This window comes from Odontesthes bonariensis, chromosome 1 (genome assembly GCF_027942865.1).
Source record: "Odontesthes bonariensis isolate fOdoBon6 chromosome 1, fOdoBon6.hap1, whole genome shotgun sequence".
NCBI classification, from domain to species: domain Eukaryota; kingdom Metazoa; phylum Chordata; class Actinopteri; order Atheriniformes; family Atherinopsidae; genus Odontesthes; species Odontesthes bonariensis.
Genome location: NC_134506.1, coordinates 2663592 through 2690638, shown reverse-complemented (window position 1 = coordinate 2690638; position 27047 = coordinate 2663592). Strand labels below are relative to the sequence as shown.

General features: G+C 43.2%; 1 protein-coding gene across 14 annotated transcripts in view; it reads left to right on the top strand.

The window, feature by feature from the left end:
- Positions 1-27047, top strand: part of celf1 (cugbp, Elav-like family member 1) — an 89521-nt gene that overhangs the window by 17478 nt on the left and 44996 nt on the right. For all 14 annotated transcript variants that reach the window (XM_075462640.1, XM_075462552.1, XM_075462822.1 and 11 more), the window contains 2 exons: positions 14066-14148; positions 17066-17114. In XM_075462640.1, the coding sequence (XP_075318755.1) occupies positions 14066-14148; positions 17066-17114 (132 nt within the window). The remainder of the gene's footprint in view (positions 1-14065; positions 14149-17065; positions 17115-27047) is intronic.

Sequence of the window (27047 nt, the reverse complement as noted above, 5' to 3'; positions counted from 1 at the left end):
CGAGATTTTTTCCCGGGGTCATAAACCGGAAGTCGGAAGAGACGATATTATTGTTGTTGTCGCCGCCGTCGGAAAGAAACAAACAACGCGATGGAAGATGCTCCGTTGTGCATGGCATTTGTGCAACAAGCAGCTCATCACAGACCAAATGTAGAGGGACGTAGGGACTAGAGTTCTCAACGGGCCTGAAAATTACAACCCGACCCGACCCGGCCCGTGGCTTTCAAAGCCCGAGCCCGATGTAACCCAACACATCAATATGAATTATCGACCCGAACCGGGCCCGACGCCCGACGCCGGGGGTCGAGTTTTCCCATGTTATTCTATGGAGACTGCACAGCTTACTGTATGGCGGCTCAGGCTGGACGTCCCTGTTTTTTTGCTGTCATATTTTAACAGCACCTTGCATTTTGAGCATTGCACATAACCTGTGGAATTTCCATCAGAATCCAGCACCACTCCAAACACTTTCCAGACCTCTGATTTTCCCACTCCTGTAGCGACGGTGAATTCACCTGCAGCAAGTTTGCTCTTCACCAACTCCATCTTCTTCTCCGCTAAAGGCGTGCACGCAGCGGTGTCATGTCTGTCCCCGCTCCATACAGACTTTCGTTATGATAGATAGATAGATAGATAGATAGATAGATAGATAGATAGATAGATAGATAGATACTTTATTGATCGCCAAGGGGAAATTCACCATGATTCACGGTAAACAGCAGTGATGATTAATACTTTTTTTTTTTTTTCACTGGGCAGAAAAGATTAAGCCCGAGGACCGACCCGACCCGAGTCATCTGCTTATATTTTCGACCCGAACCCGGCCCGAACCTGCGGGTCTCGTCGGGTTTTTCGGGCCGACCCGACCCGTTGAGAACTCTAGTAGGGACGCTCTGCGTTCGCCATTTTCTCGAATACCTGAGTTTGTTACAATAGTTGAAATGGGTACAGCTCCACCTATCGTATCGGGGTATGACATGCTTTGTGCCTATGATCTGATTCATTCACCGCCATATATCCAAAGATAATTTCCCTTGCTCAAATAAGGAGCAACTCAGTCTTATTGTAATTTAGCCAATAATCCGATCCTTTCAGTGCCATGTAACCCCACTGACTGTGAACTTCCTTGGGTGATAAAAGGGTTTCAGGCTAATGGCTAACAGTTTGAAATCCCGGCAGCATGAGGTTACTTTCAAAATTACATAACCAGGGGTGCACCATCTTGTGTTAACATAGTATCAGAACCCTATCTTTGCTTTTCCCACATGCTTTTGTGTCTCCGTTGGCTCTCACAGTGGTAAATCCCGGTAACTCCACATTAGCATCCGCTGTGTAGCTGGTTAGCCATGTCTCGGTCAGGACACACAAGCTAATCTCCCTGTAACCCTGCTACATTTTTGTCAGCGCCAACAGTTCGTTTACCTTTTTTCCCATCAGTACTGAGGAACTTTAGGTTTGGAATCTCCATCACACGTTGTGTGACAGGTAAACATTTAGCTTAGCTCCGGCCCGGCAACCCTGGTACTTCCGCTTATACTCCACTGAGATAGCACTTAGTCATGTGCATATCCTTAGGGTATATATCACAAACTTAATATAATTATTAAGTGAGGTACTGTAACACATAAAACACACAGAGCTGCTGAGAAGGCCGCCTGCTTGCTTCAGGCGCCGGAAACATTAGCTTGTCAACAAAGATTGACTGATCAAATCCAATTTGGAAGTGCTGGTTAACGGAAAAATCTCCTTGATTATTCCGGTTGGGATTAGGTTGTTGGTCGAATTTAATCTAGGGTTGTTAGCCCAGAGAACTCGAGAGGACAAAAATATTCTAAACATAAATCAAAGACTGATAAAGAAAGTCTCTTCCTCTTCTTTCACTGAGTTGCAGCCTGGCTTTGGATTTGGCTTACCAGCTGAAGATAAGCACTAAAGCAAATCAATTCCAAAATCATCCAGTGCTGGCTTAGAATTAGCATGGCTGCTGGTAAAACAAATAAAAGTTTTTTAAAAGTTCATTCTAATGGCCTGATATATAAAACGATGGAAAACAATAAAATTATCTTGTAGTTTTGAAAACTGCCTGTTTTGTTCTCGTGAGTGCTGTTTTATAATCACCTACCCATTCACCATACATTATATGGTGAGTTTGCAGTTTTGTATTGCTATTCAAAATGTCAACTGAACTCTCATGCCTCTCGGCCTGGAGCCAAAAAGCTGAGAAACTGTGTCAATGCTAGTTGCCACTTCTGATGCTGAATTTTTCACCCATCGAGGATGGTGAAAAAATAGAATAAGCTTCAATGAGTTCTACATGGCTTAATCAAGACCTGTTCTGGTTTGACATACTGAATTAGTTGATGTGGGTAATATTAATTTATGGGTAGTATATGATTTGTCATGGCTAGGTGCCTAGCCGATACACGAACAGGACCCAAGAGCAGACGCAGACACAGAATGTTAGAGTTGAGACTGGTTTTATTGACAGAGAGGATGTTGTTAAAAGCCAGGGGAGTGTCCGGCTGGTTAGGGAACACTGAGAGAGGAGGGAGATGGTTGGTAGGAATCCAAAATGAGAGAATGTCCAGACAAAAGGAATCAATAGTTCTTACGGAGTCCAGGAGGATTTCCAGAGATCAGGGGAAGATGCTAGCTGTGGTGCAGTGGCTATGAGCTGTTTTGACCTCAGTAATACAGGACAGCCAAGCATGATCATGACATGATTAACATGTTGAATAATGTATAGTTACAACTTCAGTCAGTATTTGTGTACGTGGATTTGGAAGGATTGTTTCACGTAGAATGGACAGCTGTGCTCCGACAGCTGTGTAACGATTGTTACAGAGACCTGGCTGGATAACAACATGCTGCACCCAGATGCTGCGGTGGAACTAGAGAGACGCTCCTCGTTCTGGTCAGACAGGACTGCAGCCTCAGGTAAATGCAAAGGAGGAGGTTTGGCATTGTATATTCACAGTTATGAACATTACCGGACCATACTGCTCCCCTGATCTAGAATATCCAGCAGTTAAATGCAGACTGTACAAAATGGTTAATTCAGTTTTCAATTCAGTTTTAGCGCCAAATACAACAAATGTCATCTCAAGGCCCTTCAATAATACAGTCCAATTCAAGCCAATTAGAGTCCAATTCATTGTAATCATAATCAAATCAAATCCAATTAATTCAATTCTAAATGAGTCCAATTCATACATATAGAGCCAATTCAAAAACAATTTCCTAGCTAAGGAAACCAGCAGATTGCACCGAAACTTCTCTTTGATCCAATCTCCCGTCCTGAGCGTGCCTGAGAGTCTGTGGAGAGAAACGACTCCCTTTGAACAGGAAGAAACCTCTGGCAGAACCAGACTCAGTAAGGGTGGCCATCTGCCTCCACCAGCTGGGGTTTGAGAAGACAGAAAGAGGGGACAACAAACACTGTAACACCATTCAAAGGATACCTGTTGGAACAGGGAAACATGAGTTAATGACCACAATAATGTCACATGTACATAATGTCATTTGAGAAATTAAACGGGGGAAAAAGAGAGCAAAGTGAGGAAAGGTGTGACAGATGAGGCCCCCCAGCAGTCTGGGCCTATAGCAGCTTAACTATGGGATGTTTCAGGATCACCTGAGCCATCCCTAACTATAAGCTTTATCAGAAAGGAAAGTTTTAAGCCAAATCATAAAGTTAGAGAGGGTGTCTTCCTCCCGGACATATGCTGGCAGCTGGTTCCACAGAAATGTTTTTTTATTGCATTGTGTTTATGTATTTTAATATTTATCTTAATTTCTTTCTTTTATCATCCATGCTGCTTTAACCTGTACAGCACTTTGGTCAACCCCGGTTGTTTTTAAATGTGCTCTATAAATAAAGTTTGAGTTGAGTTGAGTTGAGAGGGGCCTGATAACTGAAGGCTCTTGCTGCATGTACACCAAGAGCGACCTACGCTACCTGAGTGCCGGAAATCATTATTTCTCTATGGAGGGCGAAGAGAACTGAGAGACCAGAGCGGATTCCAGCGATTAAACTCAAGCTAATATTATGGTAATGAGCTATGATGCGGTTCGGCGAAAAAACCAATGACAATCCACAGATTGTAGGGGTCCGACAATCCGCGGGGTTCGCGGAAACAGACGTGTAAACTTTGGTTCCTAGTTCCTACGTCCTTCAAACATGGCTACTGAAAAATTAATCGCCGCCCACCACTACTATGTTATCTTATCATTATCTTATCACTATGTTATCTTATCATTAGTACTATCTGTAGAAATGATGCATTATGACAAATTATATACAGCAAACCCACACGCAAACCCGCACCTGCTAAAGTTGTGCTTGTGAAGAACTGCATCGGTTGCGCTCCTGTGAAGAACTGAAACGTTATTTTATGGCTAATGACATGGAAGTATGGAATATGCCTTCAATGCATTTGGTGGCTCTTAAAAGTGCCGTTGTGGTGCCGGGTGTCAAGGCTGCCAGATGACCGCCCCCTCATTGGCGAAGTAGGCCATGAACGTCTCCCTCACCCGAATGGCCTCACGAGTGGCGTTGTTGCTGCCTACTCTGGAAACGGGCTGGAGGCCAGCTGCATCGCTGTCTGCATCCGTGGGTAAAGCCGTCATCAGTGCCAGGTCGTGAGGGGCGGTGCGCCGCAGATAATTGTCAAGCGAAGCTTCTCCAGCTACCTCCGCTACCAGGCAGCGTAGGTCGCCCTTGGTGTACACGCAGCATCTGCCTCCCATTCTACTTTTAGAAACTCTGGGAACCTCGAGTAAACCTGCAGTTTGGGAGCAAAGTGCTTTGTTGGGAAAGTATCCAACAATGAGATCTTTAAGATATGATGGAGCTCGGTCATTAAGAGCTTTATATGTAAGGAGAAGAATCTTAAATTCTATTCTGAATTTAACAGGGAGCCAATGAAGAGAAGCTAAAACTGGAGAAATATGATCTCTGCTGTTAGTTCTCATCAGAACTCTGGCTGCAGCATTTTGGATCAGCTGGAGGCTTTTCAGAGAATATGTGGGACAGCCCAATAATAAAGAATTACAGTAATCCAATCCTGAAGTAACAAATGCATGGAGCACTTTTTCTGCATCACTCTGAGACAAGATGTTCCTGATTTGAACAATATTACGAAGATGAAAGAAGGCAGTCCTAGAAACCTGTTTTATATGCGAGTCAAATGATAAATTCTGGTCAAAAATAACTCCAAGGTTCCTCACTGTAGAACTAGAAGCCAAGGAAATACCATCTATAGTAATTATATAACTAGACAGTTTCTCCCTGAAGCGCTCAGGTCCAAAGATAACGACTTCAGTTTGTCTGAATTTAGAAGCAGAAAGTTCTGAGTCATCCACGTCTTTATGTCTTTAAGACATGCTTGTAGTCTGACCATCCTATTGGGTTCATCTGGTTTTATAGATAAGTACAACTGGGTATCATCAGCATAGCAATGGAAATTTATGCCATGCTGTCTAATAATGTTACCTAATGGAATAAAGTGAAAAGAATCGGTCCAACGACTTTAACAACGACAACCCACAAAATCTGTCGAAAGGCATTAGGACTATAACAGATTACTCGCACAGCAGTCAACCAGTCAACCATGACATTCACATTGGTTCAGCACTGCCACTTCTTTGGGCAGGTGTGAAAGCTCATCCGTGGTCTGGTGAGGACTAAACAAGTGAACTCTGGTCCACCTGAAAATGTGGGCCTTGGTTCACTTGCAGATGAACCCCACAAACTATCCAGTGAACCAAAGAGAGGAGGTGCTGTAGAAAGCAGTGTATTTTGGATAAAAAAAAATAATAAAGCCAACAGCACGAAACCAAAGAAGCAGGGGTAAGCCAAGAAAAAGTTGGAAAATGTCTTGTGGACAGACATGGAGTAGTGAGGAGGTGCAGGTGCTTATTGATACATGGTCAGAGGACTATATATAGTGGTTGCTTGGGTCTAGGGTTATTGCTTATTATAAACAGGTCGGCTGAAGGAGATGGATTTCCGTTTTCGGTCCGAGCTAATCAATGAGCTGGGTTTTTTTCTTGCTCGTGCTTTTTTCCTTACTGGTCAGTGCTCATTTCGGGAAATAGTGCCCAAAACGATTAGCTGTTGTAACTGTGTGACGTTGTCCAGGCGGTGTGGTCTGCTTTCAAAAGTGCAGTGTGAAAGTAAACCAAACCAAATGAAGGTGTGAAATATTTGGGCATTCCCCGCCCAATCGAACTGGGTCCCTTGGACTATTTTGGTGTGAAAGGACCCTCAGTCTAATGTGATTTTCTTCACCTCCTTTATAGCTCACAAAAGAATCCTCTTGATGCAGAAATCTTAATTACCTTTATCACAATGATTATCAGTTATGATCAACCAGCATATGACATAATGTCATAGGGTAGACTGTTGTACTGTAAGGGCAACTTACTCTTCTCACCATCCCACCCCATCCTCTCCCATATCATTCACAACACAGGCTTGGGCATTGCGTCTGCAATGCTTAGTATACATTAGCTGGTCATGGGTTCTGTTCTGTAGGCCCCATTCTAACAACAGCTATCAATGTGAGTTAGGCCTTGTTCACATTAACACGGATATTTTGGACAACAAACTTTTTCCTCTTTGTGTGCAACCCTCATCCAAGTGCAAACATTGTTTTTATTGAGAAATTTGATTTTTAAGTAGGCTTTCCAAAGTGAATATTTTTAAAGACAGTTCTCATATGTACATGATAAACAAAGATTTTGGACATCTCAACCTACTATGCCCACTGTTACTCTTTGTAATGTGCATATGCTGGAAACCATAACAGCAATGGCACCTATATACAGGCTATACAGGCTTTTGTGATATTTTTTCTCGGGCTTTCAAGACCTTTTACTGTCAATTTATTATCATTTAGCAACAACTCTATAATGATGTTTTCCACAAAAAAAAATGCATTCATCTTTAGGTTTCGCCACCAAAAATTTTGGTTCAGAAGTTTTTGCCAAAGGAGAATGAACTCACTCAGCTAGCTCAGAATATTTGACTCTTGTATTTTGATGTGTCGTTAATGTAGATGTATCTGGCATGATTATTTCAGTGTTTTGGGAAATTTCTGCATTCTAGTCTGGACGGAGATAATATTCAAACAAAGGAAAAAAAGACCTAAAAAAATATAGTCCTTTAGCTGTTAATCCAACCCCTCTATCCCCACTTTTTTTCTTAACTTGTGTTTGGATTGTAATCTTGGCAGTCTACCAAATTATATCACACATGCTACTAAAAATCTAGGACTGAGTTTTGATTGTATCCTTTGTTTTTATGCTAAAAACATGTAAAACAAGTAAAACATGCTGCTCAGACTTGTGTTTTCCAGCAAAAGATAATCTAAAATGTGAGGTCGTTTCTTTCACCTGCTGACTTTTGTCTCATCTCTCCTTATTTGCTAAAACAACCTATTCCCAAGAATCAGTTGAGGCTGTATCCAGCTGATTCAGCGGTAACATGCCGCCATTCCGACATGGGCCTCAAATTTCGGAATGGCGACACTTAATTTTCTATCCAACGTCATTCCCACACTTTTTTCCTCCCATTGTCATGAATGGCGGTATGGTTTATTTTTTATAAACATCCAGCCTTTCCGACAATTCCTTTAATAGCCCAATAAAGCCTATTTTTTCTAGAAGAACTCCACAACCTCGCAAACCAACTTTAATTATCTATTATCAAAATCCCCTGAAATTTCAAATATCAAAATACAGGTCTTAATGTAAATTGGGCGAGTCTGAAACATGTTAGATTAAGCAGAAACACAGTGTCAGTGACCTGTCACAGCAGCCAGCTGGAGCGGAGCTCTCAACAGAGCGTCTTTTGCACGATAGCATCATATGCAACATTAATAATTGCAATTACAGACATCAATGACAGCTCACCTCTGTCGGACGTCCCGGTGCTGCAGATAATTTCAATTTCCCTTATGGATGGATCCTGACTGCCATCATCTTTTATTTTTAAAATCCGAAATCAGCCCACATCCACCTGATCCTCCCCTCTGACTGTAGATTTGACCCTTAAAACATCATTCATTATCAATTTAATATCATTCAAACATCACAAGCTTTGAAGAATAACAAGCAGAGAGAGATGGGGAGAGGCTTTAATTACACTGTATCACATCTGTACAAAGGTCTTAAAACATGTAAAATGCATGAACAGAAAGGACTGTTACCTGCACATTTCCTTATATGGAAAGTCTTGTCAGAATGGCGGTTGTTGCCCGATTCAACATGGTGCTGCCAGACTCATTCTCTTTTTTTTTGGGGGGGGGGGGGGGGGGGGGGGGGGTGTGTTATGCCTTTAATGGACAGGACAGTGAAGAGAGACAGGAAGCAGGGGGCAGAGAGAGGGGGAAAGACATGCAGCAAAGGGCCGTCCGGTGCGGGACTCAAATCGGGGACAGCTGCAACGAGGACTGTAGTAGAGCCCTGCACTCCCGCGGGAGTCCCGCGGGACCCAACGCAAAGCAGTGCGGCGCGGGACACATTTTGAAAGCTCATTGCGGGCGCGGGCGGGAGGGGGAGTGCCCAGTGCGGGAGCGGGCGGGAGCGGTGATAAGCTGCAGTCCCGCTAACTAAAAACGTGAGAGGAAACTGAGAAACTGAGAAGAAATAAAGCCTAACTAAAAGAAGTTCAAAAGCGCGATCCATCTCTCCTTTTATTCAGGAGAGGCGCATTGCACAAAAACGAGGGACAGGGCATGGTTAACCTACTTAAATAATAAATGGATTACATGTTACATTTTCAACATTCTGGGTTTAGAAAAGGTAGGGTAATTAATAACACATATTGTTTTCATTCCACTTGTTTGCATTTAAATCAATGTAAGGTGAGCTGTAGGCTTAGATATTTATGCTCAAATCCACTCAAAGTAGGGGGCGGGGCTCCATCACCCTGTGTTTAAAATCATATTAACTAAAAATATATACTTTTACTTCCAAGAATGGAAATGTGAGGAGTGGCATATAACATATGTACAATGTATTATTCTTAATATTCACGGTAGATTTTGGTAGGTATGTTGGGCTTATTGCTGTAAAGCAGCTGCTTGTGCCATCTGATGCGCTCCTGCACTGTGTGCCCCACGTGAAGGATCGGACAGAGTGTGCAGCTAAGATCATGTTTCCTTCCTCAAGCCAATGACAAGAACTTCCGTGAGAATTAACGCGAACGTCTGAATCATGCGGGAATTGCGGGCGGGAGCGGGACAAAATATGACACGTGCGGGCGGGAGCGGGACTAAAAATCCTATCTTTTTGCGGGCGGGAGCGGGACAGCAAATTCTGTCCCGCGCAGGCCTCTACTACAGGGTATTAAAAGCAATCCTAAATAAGTAGGTTTTTAGCCCAGATTTGAAGAGGCCCAGGTCAGAAATAAGACGCAGCTCGACAGGGAGCTTATTCCAGAGCCTGGGGGCAGCGACAGAAAAGGCTCGGTCACCCCAGGGTGTGTATTCTGACCTGGGCACTTCCAGCAGAAATTGATTTGTTGACCTCAGAGATCTACCAGGACTGTTAAAAGCTCAGATAAATATGATGGGGCGAGGCCGTTAAGAGCTTTAAAAACAAACATTAAAAGTTTAAAATCAGTTCTATAAAGGACAGGAAGCCAATGGAGGGAGTTAAGAACAGGAGGGATGTGCACATGTCTGTTGGTGTTGGTTAAAAGACGGGCAGCAGCGTTCTGCACCAGCTGAAGGCGGCTGAGAGAAGACTGGGAGACGCCAACATAAAGTGCATCGCAATAGTCTAACCTTGAACTTATTAGGGCATGGATGGCTTTCTCAAGGTCATGACGACTTAAAAACATTTTAACTTTGGCCAGGAGATGCAACTGGAAAAAACTAGTCCTGACAACATTGTTCATTTGTTTGTCCAACCTCAGATCAAAGGTCAAAGGTCACTCCCAGATTTCTGACAGTGGAACTAAGCTTTGAAGACAAGGTGCCAAAGCCAGCCGTCACAGTATCCCCAAATGCATTCAGTTTTGTCATCATTTAAATGAAGAAGATTTTGGGCCAACCACTGCTTAATATCAGCAATACAATTAAACAAAGAACATTGTGCACTGTTACTGTTTGGCTTCAATGGTAGATAAATTTGTAAATCGTCTGCATAACAGTGGAAAGAAAGGTTGTGCCTGGCTAAGTCTTATTTACGACGGATCTGGTGTTGATGAGAGCCATGCAAACGAGACGCCGATCCGTCTGTTGGGCGGCAGGCCCGTAGGCAGGGGGTGTTCGGGGGGTTCGAACCCCCTCACAGTCCCGAGAAGTTCGGTCGCGGCAGGTGATGAGTTAACAATTACTGATACGCGCGGCGCAAGGATTCCTTACTTACAATAGCCTACTCATTAAGGGTTGTTATAATATGTTTGAATGAAGACACCAATGAACACAGTATTTCATTTTAAACAAATTTAAAGTTTGTTGTTTATCTAAGACTTGTAATACAAAAGAAGGTCAGGATTTGATCCAGTCCAGTCAATTCGCTAACATTTCTCAATTATGGTGTCAGTTATTCATAGCTATGAGCTATCACCTGCCCAATAAACATTTTAACAATAGTCTGTCTTAACAACAGAAATTAATTCATTTAGCGTCGTTTGCCTTTTGCTGAATGAAAAGAATCTTGTTTTTATTAAGTAATCTTGCCATCGAAAAATAACAAGGATGTCTGGGTAATATTGTTGCCAAAGATTCTAAAGCCCACCCACACACATGTTGCGATTGTCCCATTCTGCTGTGTTGTGTTGCGTGTTGATTAAGCGATAAGTAGGCAATCCCATACCCTTCAAACACAAAAGTGGCTGCAGGAAGCAGAACAAATGCAAAGAGCAAGATGGAAGGGTGACTAAACTGCCCAAATTATCTTCATTTGGATTTGTGGCGAAGATTGTTCAGAGGACACTACGACTCTGACCCCCATCCCAACAGCAATGAGTGGGAAACTCAGCCACCACGGTAGGCTAATCACGTAACGTTTACCGTCTGGTATAGCCTAATTAAGTGACATGGCTATTAAACGTCATAAAATGCACGTATAGGCCTATAGGCTAAGGCAGCATCTAGGTTGATATTGTAAACTATTTGCATGATGTAGTCGGAAAATAGCTAAAGCTAGATAGGCTAAACGTTAAGCTTAGCATATCTAACTAAAATAGACCCCCTGAAGAAGTTGTACTAATGTTTTCACATGTGTTGTCTATCTGCTCATTATACACTGTTTCTCCAAAATCATTTTGATCGATGAAATACTGTGTTCATTGGTGTTTTCATTCAAACATATTGTGCAACTTTTAATGTGTGTAGCCTATTGTACATCATAAGTAAATTTCGCTCCACTATTTAAGCTTGGGCTCTGACTACGTCTTAAAATGTCTCTTGGCATATTTAGTACCCTGTGAAGTCTACGCTACTCTATTGAGTGAATATCATCTTGTTAGTATGGCTAAGGACACACGCACAGTCAAATACATATGTGATGAGTTAAACATGAATATAGCTTAGTGGGTAGGCCTGTGAGAGCCCAAAGACCTTACGGTGCAGGCCCGTAGGCAGGGGGTGTTCTACAAAGTCTAAAAAGATGCATGTGGAGGCATTACAAAAATGTATATATTGAATTCGTATCCTTCATCGAAAATGTATACATTCTTTGAATACAATACTGCCTGAAACAGTTATCTACAGTCTCCGTTTCTTACTTTGAAATCCTCTAAAAAAAGCAGAAAATGCCATTTCAGAGGGCTGAATTTTCAAAATTTGTCAGCCGGACCCCCCTAGAACAAAGTCCCAAAAATATATAAAAAGAACCCCCCCAAGCAAAATCCTGGCTACGGGCCTGGGAGGCCCGGTTAACCGGTCGGAGATTCTCCAGTACGCGGCCCCATCTGCGGATCCTCACGGGTCGGCGGCAGGGAGATGGGTTCCCGGCCTCCGGTACGACCGGCAGCAGCCATCGGTAGGAGTAATCCACGGAGCCTCGGATGTCGTCTGGAGAGACCAGACAGCAGACGGCGAGCGTTGTTCGTGGAGGACGAAGCCAGGTGGGCTTTCAGCCGGCATATTACTCCACCTCTCAGTCTTTCCACGTCTTCTGCGACGGCTGTTGCGTGGTAACCGACCAGGTAGACGCCATAGGTAAGAGGGTACAGACGCCAAAACGGGTGGCGTGGCTTTGTCTGATCGTTGTCCTGGATCGGTATTATGTCCACAGAATCTCGGATTTTTAAGAGACTCAGGCGATCATACACCAGTAGTGATGAAAATGATAAAAACATGACAATACACAAAAAAGGTAGCAGAGGTAGACGGCCAGCCACACACAACGGCGCCATATTCTAGAATCATCATGTAGGCTAAACAAATAAAAAACATGACTTTTGTTTCGCGGGCATTGTTGTTTTGTCTTGATATGTTGGCGCGCATTGATGTTTTGATTTGATGATGTTAGCTTAATGTCACAAGTTCAATAAAGTCAGCTGAAATGTCGAAAAAGAATTTCTGATTTTTTTTTTCAAAACCTCCCGACTCTGGGCCAGCTAATCGTCCGAGAGAGACAGCTCACAGCGTGACACCTGAAAACCTGGCTGCCCAACACCATGACGCAGAAGAGACTAAAGCCGAGTTTATGCTTTCGACACATAGCCTCTGCAACCGTCAAATCTGTCTCTGTGCGCGACCACGCCCCCCGCGCAGAGGGTCTGCACCCGTCGTCGTGCACCTCAAAAAAATCCTGACTACACGTCGGACGGACGCAAACCCACGCAGAGCTCAAGCGGAAGTGCGCAGACAAAAAGCAGCTGTGATTGGTCCTTGGTATGCCTTTCCGGTTGTCTGTGTGGTTGTTCTTCTCGTTCAGTGCTAACACATTTGGCCATTATGAACGCTCACAGTGACCTTATGGATGAAAGCGAAGTCTCGACCCTGCTTAAAATTTTCATCAGTAGGTCAACTGAGAGAAGGTCCACTTTTGGAAATGCATGAAAGCCCTGAGTTGTGAGCGCAGACTTTTCGTTTTTTCATTTGTGGTGTATTTTATCTGCTATGCCTGGATATGTTAAGTATCACTACTGAATAAACGACACATTCAAGGGTACAAATAATGCTGTTATGTTCCTTAAATGGCTTGATTTAGTTATCAAAGTTTGATTTTCTCAACATAAAGATGCCGTGTTCATCCATTCTAGTTCTCTTATAACTGCATGCTATTATAAAGTAACTTCAAATCAAGTCCTTTATCACTGATAAGTGTGCGTGCCCCTCCCAACAAAAACCCTGCCCCCCCTCTCAGAAAATAGTTCAGACGTCCATGCTGTGAAGACACACAGGTGATCCGCACGCTTGATATATTGTGGTGTCTGAAGGCTTGTGGACAGGAACTATTCTTCAGCCCAATGCCTTGGATTCAAACTTCTGTACCTCTTGCCTCAGGGTAGAGATGTGAAAGGCCTGTGTAGGGGGTGTGGTCTCAGTTATTTTTTCCACTTTCCACTTTTACAATGATGCAGCTGCCCGAGATGCTTTTGATAATGCAGCGGAAACTCTTAAGAATCCTAAGTGATGTGCTAAATGTCCTCTGCCTCTCCAGGAACAACAGCTTCTGCTGTGCTTTCGTCACTTTAAAGGGAAAGAAACTTCGGTAAAGGAAGACTAGATCACCTGCCCCTCCTTAATGAAGGAGTCCCTTCTCTTGTTCTACAGGTCCCAATCTATAAGAATAAGCAAAAATAAGCTAATTTCACAAAGAACCAAGTTTAAGAAATGCAGTACAGAAACTGTTTACCTTCTAATAAGTAAAAAAGATGAAGGTGGCTAATGGTGAATGGCTTTCAAAGGACATATCACTAGCAGTGGTAGTAGTATTATTAGTAATCAGTCAATGTCTTGTCACTGTGTTTTCAAGTCAATGTTTTGTTATTTGTCTTGCAATAAAAACAAAACAAAAAATATGACCTTACATGTAAACTCTAACAGAATCTACTTTGTTAACACTTTGTGTTGCTTTCTTTTTCATTACCTGACAGGCTGCTGTTTTGTTACATACTATACACGCAAATCAGCCTTAGAAGCACAGAATGCTCTGCACAACATGAAGATTCTGCCTGGGGTAGGTAACAGTCTCTTTCATCTGCTCTCCACCATCAAAATGTTACACAAAAAGGAAAATCTCATTTAGCTGCCAGGTCTGTTGTCCTGGGTCAAAACAGCATTTGGTTCAATCTGTAAGCCCCAACTCCAGCCCTTTGCTGCATGCCATCCCCCTCCCTCGCCACTGGTGCCAAAAGAAAAAGAAAAAAATCTTTGAAAAAAAGCAAGAAAAGCTCCAAATTGTTTCAAATTTCTAGAGCTAGCAGAGTCATATATAATGTTTAGCGATCAAAGGTGTTTTTGTGGTGACTTTCTAGATATTCAATTAATGCATTGCCAGAGAATTTTGGCTTTGTTTCCCCCTCTTTAGCTCCCTCTACAGTTGTGGGATGTCACGCCACTGTTTGCAATTTACCATATTACCTAATATGACCTAATTTACCTAAAGTACTTTAACAGTGATCTAAGGACAGCAGCTTGATTCTTCACATTTGTAATGCAGCTATTTGTTTTTTTAGACATTATCCTTAGGCCAGCATTCCCACCATTCAGCTCAATAATTATTGTTTGAAACAGCTGACTTGGTTTGCTGAAGTTTTTTACATATATCATCTCCATAAGCATGGCACATGCTCTGGGTTTTGTCATGTCCAGGTCTTGCAGGACTTCTGTGCACTTGAATGAAATCCTTGCTGTGTCTGGGTCAAATCTTGTGGCCCCTCAAGTGTCGACAATCTCCATCACTTTATTGGAAATTTTTTCTTCATCATGAATATGTTGGAATAAATGTTTTGAGAAGTAAAGTACGACAAAACATGGTAGTCAAACACAGTGATTTAAAATATTTCATTTACCATCTGAGTACTCGTTCCCACCTGTCATGATGCATAACCATTCCAAATAGGAAAGTTGTTTGTGTATAAGAGCAGCTGACTAAGCATTTCAAAGCCCTAGTAAACAAAACAGAAAGTAGATGGAATTTGAAATCATATCTCCCTTTGATCATCGTGGGAAATGTGAGATCTCTGGCATTTAAATTGACTAGTTTGGAGCCCTGATAAGGCAATTGGGAATATCAAGAAGACAATATTATTTGTATCACTGAGAACTATTCTTAATTCCTCTCAAGTTTTTTCTCTGTGGATAGATAGGTGGTAGTGGAGGAAGAGAGATTTCAATGCAAAATTTGATTTGATTTTCCAACCATAATAAAAACCTCCATCCATCCATTTTCTATACCCGCTGAATCCGTCGGTCGGGTCGCGGGGGGGCTGGAGCTTATTCCAGGGATCATCGGGCGAGAGGCGGGGTACACCCTGGACAGGCCACCAGTCCATCACAGGGACACACAGAGACAAACCAGACAAGCCAGACAAACAACCACACACACACTCACACTCACTCCTAAGGACAATTTTAGAGACACCAATGAACCTAACATGCATGTTTTTGGACAGTGGGAGGAAGCCGGAGTACCCGGAGAGAACCCACGCATACACAGGGAGAACATGCAGACTCCACACAGAAAGGCCCTAATAATAACCTATCCATTCAAATCAAGGATTTGAGTTGAATTCAATTCAGTTAAATTCAACGGAAAAATAAATGAGAAAACAAGCAACATAAAATACATTGATACATAAATATCCACCAACATACCCAAGTATACATATTCATAGATGTACACTTACACATGCATGTTTTTTACTCTGTGGAACTTTTGTATCAGACAGTTGTTTACTGTATAACTGTTTACAGTTTGTATTGCAACAGAGCCAGTCCATGTAACTTTCTTGTGCTAAAGTAAAGTGGTGTAACAATCCACAATCTATTTTTCGCTCCCAAACATTTTGACATTGTTTAGGTTTGAGTTGTTTGAGATGACGAAAAATTTGCTCCTCTCATGGCCCCTTTCTGAGTGGACTTCTCCAAACTGAGAGTGCTCTGACCACTGTCTACACGGCATGTAAAACATTGGGTACTCACAAGTACTTAACACATTTAATATGGAGGATTTTAAAAGATTTTACAAATTATTATTATATACAACAGTGTCAAAGGCAGCCAGGTTCCATAGTTGACAGTGCTTATCAGAGCACAAACCAAGCCATTAAGTCCAAGGTGTGTGAATGTCCTTGAGTGGTCCAGCCAGAGCCCAGACTTGAACCTAATTGAACATCTTGGAGACATCTGAAAATGGCTGTGACACTCCCTAACCAACCTGATTGAGCTTGAGAAGTTCTGCAAAGAAGAATGGAAGAAACTGCCCAAAAATAGGTGTTCTAAGCTCGTAGCATCATACTCAAAAAGACTTTTAGGCTGTAATTGCTGCCAAAGGTGCTTCAACAAAGTATTGAGCAAATGCTGTTAAAACTCATGCAGGCTACATGTTTTTGATAAATTAGCCAAAATATAAACAAACTTTTTTCACTTTGTCATCATAGGGTATTGCATGTTGAATTTTGAGGGGAAGAATATTCCTTCCATTTTTTCCAATCCATTTTGGAATAAGGCTGTCACATAACAAAATGTGGAAAGAGTGATGGATTCACTGTACATGCTGGAACCATATTTGCCATTACTGAAGTGCTGTAAATAACTGTGATTATCCCAGGGTATCGTTTGCTTTATGTCCTGTCTCCTCTGCATTCTACACTGACAATTATATCTTCTGAGAATCTCCTACTGGGAAATACATGTGTGAACAGGCAACTGTGGAAAACTATCCAAACTGACCACTGTCCAAATACACTGACTTCTGTTTTGTCATTGTTTAATTGAAGAAAATTCTTAAACATCAAGCTATGTATTTTTTGGATTATTGTTATTACTTATGCTTATTGCTAATTTTTTCACATGACTGCACTTGTAAAAGCATTTAAGAATGAGTTTGTATTTTTCTGTGTCATGATGTGATATTTTTTTGCCTTGGTCAGATGCATCACCCAATCCAGATGAAGCCAGCTGACAGTGAAAAAAACAACGGTAAGGATTTTTTGGGCATTTTTTGTGTTCTTTGTTCTTTTAAAAAAAACTAGGGTTAGGAATTAAAACTCAATTCTAAATAGGAATTGGTAAGAAAATGCCAAGCCCTGGTACCCATAGAAGAAAGACATAGACAGGAAGGACCTCAGTATTCATCAAGGCCACATGACGTCACAGTATTTTCTCGCCGCCATATTTGTGTCCGCCCGCAGCACCCAGGTTACAGGTTACGGCGTTGTCACGTTACCAGAACACGTGAAGTAGAAGGAAAATCAGCAAATTGACTGAAAATTGACATTATTTGAAAGATGCCAGGAATATGTTGTAAAGCATGGATGTCAGCTGGCAGCGAGCTAAAGTGGGAATGTAAACAAACTAGCTAACACAATCAGGGTAACGCTAACGGTAAACTACCACCAAAACCACACGTTTAAAAACTGTTTTACTAACAACTGAATTACTTACATGTGCTGTGATGACATATAATTTCTTTGGCTTCAGGTGCCATATCCGTGATTTCTTCATCCATCCAGCAACATCATACTGGTAGGCATCTGTGCTCTTAAAAGCCTTCAGGCTGTCTCGGCTATAGGGGAGGGATTGTGGATCAAATAGATATAAATATCCGGGAACGTGAGTTAGGGCAGGCGTTTTGCAGAGGTTAGCGGACAAAATACTGTTGAGGGTAATAAAAATGGGTCCCAACCAATAATGTTAATTTTTAACAAATATCGTCTCTCCGTCTCGTTCAAGTGTGAGGTGTGTACCGCCACAGCAAAACTGAGGAAAATATGGCGGCGGTCTGGTCGACGTGACGTCACTGGTACCCATGAATACGTTCCACAATCTGCACTTAATAGGCTGTCATTTTGCAAATACTTCTTTGTCGGTATCTGTTAAAAAAAATTAAGTTCTGCATCAACATAAATAGCCACATGAACAGCTAAAAATTAGGGTTTAGAGTTTGAATGTGCAGAATAAAAATGATTTTCTCTAAACATTAATTCAATTAAATTCAGCTAAATTTGATTCAATTCAGTTTTATTTATGTAGCATCTAATCACAACAAATGTCATCTGAGGGCACTTCAAAGAACAACTGTCCAATTCATTGTAATATATCCATAATCAAATCCAATCCAATTCCTAGTTCCAAATTCATACAAACCAATTCAAGAAAGTTTTGGAATTTTTAGGAATGCCCAGTGAGAACGCCGTTACAGTGATCAAGTATACTAAAGGTAAGTGCAAGTAAAAATGCAGCAGTCTTTCTGAAACATTAGTCCTTCAATTCTTGAAATATTTGTCAGGTGATAGTAGGTGGACCTCATAACTGACTAATATTGCTGTTGACATTTAAGTCTGCGTCCACACTGACAGCCAGATTTCTGGCTTGGTTTGTCGTTTTTCACATTACAGAATGAAACTGTGCACAGAGTTTTAACCTTTGTGTCTTTGTACAAAAGACAGTGAATTTAACTAAAGGAAATTCTGAAACAGCAAGTTGTATTTTTTTCAAGGTACTTATTGAGTGTTTGTATGGTGATGTAATTTTTATGTCATCTATATCAGCGGTCCCCAACCCCCGGGTCACGGACCGGATCGTTTGGTACCGGGCCGCACAGAAAGAATAAATAACTTACATTATTTCCGTTTTATTTGTTATCCGAGTCTGAACAATGTTTAATTTTGAAAAATAACCGAATTCTCTCCGTTTCATCCGTTTATGACTCACTCTTGACACGTGTCAAGACGCTTGTCTAGGTCAAGTGATACGCTAATATTAAACCACAAGCTAGCAAAATGAGTAAAAAACAGTCTTTGAAAAGTTTCTTTGCAAAGGGGAAAAGGCCCAGTGAGGAGACAGAAGAAGAGCCTATGACCACTAAGAAAAAGAAAGCATTTAACAGACAATACCAGGAGACCTACTTAAAATATGGATTTATCGTGACAGGTGATTCCCAAACACCAAGCCCGCTCTGCATAATATGCGACGACTGGCTCTCCAATGAGGCAATGAAGCCTTCAAAACTAAAAGTTACATAGAAGTACACAGTGGATTCATGTTTATTATTATATTTACAAAATACCACAGTTTTTGTGTTGGTCGTATCATTTTACTTTGTTGTATTTATCCGGCACACCTTAAAGGCCTTAAAGGTTTCATAATGTTTTCAGGGTTGTATTGGTTGATTGGATAAAATGTTATCAGTATTTTTGTCTTGTGCTCTGATGGAAAGTGGGACAGTGCAATTCTGACTGATGTGTCATTTTGCCATGGAGAATCAAGATTAATCTTGAAATTATTCTCAATCCTGACTGAAACCAGACAAATTTCAGTTGATTGCTAATAACAATAATAATAACAACAACAATAACCCCAATAATTCCTATTTCTAAAAACAGAAATAAATAATTTGTCACTATCATTAGGGAGGTTGACTATAACTCAAGTGGTCATCCTGCAATTGGAAGGTTTCATCTCCAAATACCCCAGTTTGCATGTTGAAGTGTCCTTGGGCAAGATACTTAATGACACAGTGGGCCTCATGCAAGAACCGTTTGTACGCACAGATTTGTTCTTAAGTCGTGCATACGAGTGATTTAAGAGAATTTGCGCATTCACCAATTTTTTTGTATTTTAAGTTTTCTTTCAGGTACGAACAGAATTTACGAGTGATCCAGACCTGTCATAGGAGTTTCGTAAAATAGTCCGCTATTATTCAAATCAAATTTACTTGACTAATGGATTGTGCCCCCCTTGAGCTTTCACCTTACCGTGGTGGGGGGGTTTGCGTGCCCCAATGAGTCTGGGAGCTATGTTGTCCGGGGCTTTAAGCCCCTGGTAGGGTCACCCATGGCAAACAGATCCTAGATGAGGGACCAGACAAAGAACAGCTCATAAGAACCCCCTATGATGATTAAGGAAAATGGACACCGTGTACCCTTGCCCGGACGTGGGTTACCGGGGCCTCCCCCTGGAGCCAGGCCCAGGGGTGGGGCCCGCTGGCGAGCGCCTGGTGGCCGGGTCTGTGCCCGTGGGGGTCGGTCGGGCACAGCCCGAAGAAACCACACGGGTCCCCCTTCTGACGGGCTCACCAATCGTGGGAAGGGCCAAGGGGGTCGGGTGCTTTGTGAGCTGGGCGGCAGCCGAAGGCGGCGACCTTGGCGGTCTGATCCTCGGCTACTGAAGCTGGCTCTTGGGACGTGGAACGTCACCTCTCTGCTGGGGAAGGAGCCTGAGCTGGTGCGCGAGGCTGAGCGGTTCCGGCTAGATATAGTCGGACTCACCTCGACGCATGGCTTGGGCTCCGGAACCAGCCTCCTCGAGAGGGGTTGGACTCTCTTCCACTCTGGAGTTGTCCGCGGTGAGAGGCGTAGAGCAGGTGTGGGCATACTTATTGCCCCCCGGCTGTGCGCCTGTACATTGGGGTTTACCCTGGTAGACGAGAGGGTAGCCTCCCTCCGCCTTAGGGTGGGGGGACGGGTCCTGACTGTTGTTTGTGTTTATGCACCGAACAGCAGTTCAGAGTACCCACCCTTTTTGGAGTCCCTGGAGGAGGCACTGGAGAGTGCTCCTCCGGGAGACTCCCTCGTCTTGCTGGCGGACTTCAATGCTCACGTGGGCAATGACAGTGAGACCTGGAGGGGCATGATTGGGAGGAACGGCCACCCCGATCTGAATCAGAGTGGTGTTTTGTTATTGGACTTCTGTGCTCGTCACGGACTGTCCATAACGAACACCATGTTCAGGCATAAGGGTGTCCATATGTGCACTTGGCACCAGGACACCCTAGGGCGCAGCTCGATGATCGACTTTGTGGTCGTATCGTCGGACTTGCGGCCGTATGTCCTGGACACTCGGGTGAAGAGAGGGGCGGAGCTGTCAACTGATCACCACCTGGTGGTGAGTTGGCTCCGCCGGTGGGGGAGGAAGCCGGTCAGACCTGGCAGGCCCAAACGTATTGTGAGGGTCTGTTGGGAACGGCTGGCGGAATCCCCTGTAAGGAGGAGTTTCAACTCCCACCTCCGGCAGAGCTTCAACCATGTCCCGGGGGAGGTGGGGGACATTGAGCCCGAATGGGCTCCGTTCGACCGTGTCCCTTGGGGACTCTTGTAGGGGGTGCTCCGGGAGTATGGAGTGCCGGACTCCTTGATAGGGGCAGTTCGGTCTTTGTATGATCAGAGTTTGGTCCGCATTGCCGGCAGTAAGTCGGACATGTTTCCTGTGAGGGTTGGACTCCGTCAGGGCTGCCCTTTGTCACCGATTCTGTTCATAATTTTTATGGACAGAATTTCTAGGCGCAGCCAGGGCGTTGAGGGGGTCCGTCTCTGCTTCCTGATCCTGTGTCTGTATGTATGTCTACTTTTGCACAAGCTGTATGTATGTGTGTATGTTGCTGCTGCGACGCATGAATTTCCCCACTGTGGGATAATAAAGGGCATACTTACTTACTTACTTACTAGTGACCGAAAGAACGAGATCGCGAATACAAGCGGCCGAAAATGAGTTTCCTCCACAGGGTGTCTGGGCTCTCCCTTATAGTCTCTTCAACGTGTCCTGGGTCTTCCCCGGGGTCTCCTCCCAGTGGGACGTGCCCGGAACACCTCACCATGGAGGCGTCCAGGAGGCATCCTAACCAGATGCCCGAGCCACCTCATCTGACTCCTCTCGATACGGAGGAGCAGCGGTTCTACTCCGAGCCCCTCCCGGATGGCCGAGCTTCTCACCCTATCTCTAAGGGAGAGCCCAGACACCCTGCGGAGGAAACTCATTTCGGCCGCTTGTATTCGCGATCTCGTTCTTTCGGTCACTAGTAAGTAAGTAAGTAAGTATGCCCTTTATTATCCCACAGTGGGGAAATTCATGCGTCGCAGCAGCAACATACACACATACATACAGCTTGTGCAAAAGTAGACATACATACAGACACAGGATCAGGAAGCAGAGACGGACCCCCTCAACGCCCTGGCTGCGCCTAGAAATTCTGTCCATAAAAATTATGAACAGAATCGGTGACAAAGGGCAGCCCTGACGGAGTCCAACCCTCACAGGAAACATGTCCGACTTACTGCCGGCAATGCGGACCAAACTCTGATCATACAAAGACCGAACTGCCCCTATCAAGGAGTCCGGCACTCCATACTCCCGGAGCACCCCCTACAAGAGTCCCCAAGGGACACGGTCGAACGGAGCCCATTCGGGCTCAATGTCCCCCACCTCCCCCGGGACATGGTTGAAGCTCTGCCGGAGGTGGGAGTTGAAACTCCTCCTTACAGGGGATTCCGCCAGCCGTTCCCAACAGACCCTCACAATACGTTTGGGCCTGCCAGGTCTGACCGGCTTCCTCCCCCACCGGCGGAGCCAACTCACCACCAGGTGGTGATCAGTTGACAGCTCCGCCCCTCTCTTCACCCGAGTGTCCAGGACATACGGCCGCAAGTCCGACGATACGACCACAAAGTCGATCATCGAGCTGCAATAAGTATGCCCACACCTGCTCTACGCCTCTCACCACGGGCAACTCCAGAGTGGAAGAGAGTCCAACCCCTCTCGAGGAGGCTGGTTCCCGGAAGTCAAAGGAGACGATATTCCTGTTGTTGTCGCCGTCAGAAAGAAACAACGCGATGGAGAATGCTCCGTTGTGCATCGCGTTTGTGCAACAAGCAGCTCATCTTAGACCAAATGTAGAGGGACGTAGCTTCATCTTGCTCTTCGTTCTCCATCTTTCTCCAGTGCCTGAGTTTGTTGTTGTTGGTGGTGAAGGGGTCAACAGGAAGTGGCTCTATTGGCAATAGTTTAAATGGGTACAGCGCCACCTATCATAATGGGGTATGACATGCTTTGTGCCTCTGATTCCATTTATTTACCATCATATATACTTGGATAATTACCCTTGCTCAAATAAGGAGCTGTAACTATAGCTGTAATCGAATTAATCTCATCATGTAGACCCACTGAGTGTCTCTCTGGGTATTTATGGGGGTGGGAGGCTTGTTTTTTTTTCAATCAGCATTCTCACTATAGTGTTTCATTCTTCTTTATTATTGTCCTATTTTCTTTACGTTTTTTGCCGTTTAACTATACTGTTTAAAATATTTAACTTTTATTTTTGCTCCTTCTTTGTTTTTTTCTTGAGTGATGCATTGATCATTTTCAGCTTTTACTGATATTCAACTAAATTTTCAAACAAATTCCTTTAACTTTCATACAGTTTAACAACAGTTTACAGAAACAAATTAGACCCTAAAATGTAGGGAAATTTGTCCTCTTTCAGCCAATGTAACAACTAAACACTATATTCATAGAATTTCAGCTATGAGCCTTGAAGGGAGAGAAAGTCTTCAAATTCTTTCATTGATTCCAATGGAACATTGGTTGGAGGACAGCAGACAGGTTCACGTGTTCCAATTGCTCCCATTTCAACATCTTTCACTCCATTGAAATGAAAACTACATTACCGCGTTCCTCTAACCCTTTTGGTGCTCACGGTATTCAAAATATTTTCATGGCTCTTATAGTTTTCTCACAGGAGGTCATAGTATCCTTTCAGCCATCTTCTCCTCCTTGTTCATATCTGCTGTGTGTGAGCTCATTAAGCCGCAGCTGCTTACACACATTCCTATCACTGTGAGGACATCTCTCTTCCACTCCTCTGCAGCCATTTTAACTATTACTCACTTGACCTTTGACCTTCTTCATAGAATACTGTGCATCTTTATGTTAAATCTCCATTTTACTCATAAATGTGATTCTTCCTTTTCACACTGAGGGACACAGTGTCACATTAGCTTATTTGAATTAAACCATTTATTTCTTTCTTCTCTGTGTGTTTCTCTTTTTTCCCATTTAAGATCAGTGTTCTGGTGTTCCATTTAATCTTTGACCTTTTTCATAAGAACTGTTCATATCTGGTCTTCAGCTGTCACTTCTGCACTTTTAAAATTCAATTCAAGGTTTCAATTAAGCTGACATATACATTCCATTTAACTCTTTTAGAATGACTCAAGAGGTTTCACTTTTTTTCATTCTGCTTGAAATCCTTCTGTTGTTTTTTAACCCTTCACCTTTTTTTGCTGAGACTTCTGCATTTTTTCAGCCCTTTCATCAATTCTTCAGTTCTTCAAATAGCTTGAAATCATTCCACAATTGTCATTTCAACTTCAAATTCCTTCAACTACTTAGCAACTGGATTTCTCCCAAAATAGTTTTTTCGCTTTTTTAGCATGGTCGGCTGTCCCTATTCAACTTCATCAGCATTCTCACTGCTGTTTAGAAGGAACAGCTATTTCTAGTTTCTTTTGTCATTGTTGTTTGGATGGATGGATGGAGGTTCTTGGAAGAAGTCCTGAGTTGTCTGACTGTGAGCCCGTTTTGCAATTGGCCCGATTCAGTTTTGTTCTTGCTGTTTTGAACAATAGCATGTCACCTGATTTAAATGCATTGTTTTGTGACTTAAGCATTGCCCGTACATCATTGGTCATCCAGGGTTTCTCACTGGCCCATGTGGTGATGTTTTTGATGATACTGACATCATCCATACACTTCTGTATGTTCAGCATACTTCTCTATCTTTGTATGTTGGTTTACAGTTGCAGCTTCCCTGAAGCTGTCTTCATGTTATCCTGATTAAAGTGACCAGCAACGATGAAAACATCCTCCTGATGAGTATTTCGCAACTCATGGAATGGTAAAGAACACCTAAATGAGCTGTTAGCCCCCTACGGCAGCCCCATTTCTGCTTTCTGTTGCACTCCCTCCTACTTTTCCAGTGGCAGGTTGTGTGGCCAATCAGTGGTCTGCAGTCTGTAGATGTTATATTTTTGGCTCGACTCAGCTCGCTTGGAACCCTGGCTGAGTAGGTGCTAAAAATGTACATGGTACCATGGGCTACTACCTAATGGAAAACCCTACAAAACGGAGTCAAGTAAAGTAGAGCCGAGTATGTACGAGTGGAAAAGGGCCATTAGTGTCTCTGGTGGGACACTTAATATGATGCGGGTATATCTCTTCCAGCTTTGCACATCTGGAGACTGAAATTTTGACTTTGACTGGGCCATTTTAACACATGAATATGTTTTGTTTTAAACCATTCCATTATAGCCCTGACTTTATTTTTAGGGTCGTTGTCCTACTGGAAAGTGAACCTCTGCCCCAGAGTTTCTTCCAAGATTGCCCTGTATTTGGCTCCACCCATCTTTTCATCAAGTGTGACGATCTTCCCTGTCCCTGCTGAAGAGAAGCACCCCCAGTGCATGATGCTGCCACCACCATGTTTGACAGAGGGGATGGTGTATTCAGAGTAATGTGTTAGTTTTTTCCGCCACATATAGCGTTTTGCATTTAGGCCAAAAAGTTCATCTTTGGTCTCATCTGACCGGAGCCCCTTCTTCCAAATGTATGCTGTGTCCCCCACATAGCTTCTGGCAAACTGCAAACAGAACTTCTTATGGTTTTCTTTAAACAATGTCTTTCTTCTTGCCATTCTTCCATAAAGGCCAGATTTGTGCAGTGCACGCCCAATAGTTGTCCTGTGGACAGATTCCCCCACCTGAGCTGTGGATCTCTGCAGTTCGTCCAGAGTCACCATGGGCTTCTTGGCTGCATCTCTCCTTGTTCGGCCTTTAAGTTTAGGTGGACGGCCGTGTCTTGGTAGGTTTACAGTTGTGCCATACTCTTTCCATTTCCAGATGATGGATTGAACAGTGCTCCGTGAGATGTTCAAAGCTTGGGAAATCTTTTTATAGCCTAACCCTGCTTTAAACTTCTTCACAACTTTATCCTTAACCTGTCTGGTGTGTTCCTTGGACTTCAGGATGCATGTGGGACATCTGGAGGGTGGCGTTGTCAGAGGCTGTGAAGCCTGTCAGTCATGGAAGTTGCCATGGCAACGATGGGGGCAAAGTAGCCAGCTGGAATTAGCGGAGGACCTGTGCGGGGTTGTCCGGGGCTCGGACTGGACTGTGAGCCTGCTTCTTCCAACTCTCTGTTGCATCGCCTATTATTTTGCTGAGGCTTTCCAAAAAAGTCTACAATCCGTTTTTGCGCCATCAGTGGTCAGTTAGCTCAACTACAACTTTAAATTATTATTGTTTTTTTTTTATGGCTCGACTTCAACTTGTAGTGTCAAGTGTCACGTGCCATACGTGACCGTACGTGACACTTGACCTTACGTGTGGTAATGTGACTAGCATGACACAAATTTTATAATGAATATTAAGCCAAACCGCGACAGTTTATAGTTATTAGTGTTTCCAGTTAACTTTTAGCATTTTTTTTTTCCACTTTCTTTTTTTCACTTTATGTCATGTATTTATTTTTGGGTAAATACATTTTTGGGGAGCAGCAGCGCCACCAGCAGCACCCCTACTTTCCGCGGTACTATCTGAGGCTGTCACAGGACAGCTGTATTTGTACTGAGATTAGATTACACACAGATTACACAATAGATGACTCTATTTAGTCATTTGGTCAACATTCGATCATTCAGCAATCATCAGGCAACTTCTGAAGGCAATTGGTTGCACTCAGAGAAAAGGGGTTGAATTTTTGCACACCGCACTTTTCAGTTTTTTATTTGTAAAAAGAATGTAAAATCATGTATAATTTTATCTGTACTTTACAATTGTGTGCCACTTTGTGTTGGTCTTTCATATAAAATTCCAATAAAATCTCTGTGGCTGTAACGTGACAAAATGTGGAAAAGTTCAAGGGGTGTAAATACTTTTGTAAGCCACTGTATGTTATTTGGTCAGCCAGGTGTTGAAATGCTTCACTTATGCATACATGAGATGGGATGTAAACACTGACCAGTTCCACAATGCGTTCCACATGAAAGAGCTGAAAGCCCAGAAACCAGTAGAGCATTTTCCAAGCTTTGATCACTGCTTGTGTTCCCTGTTGATGTCTTCGATAGATATACATCTCTTGGTT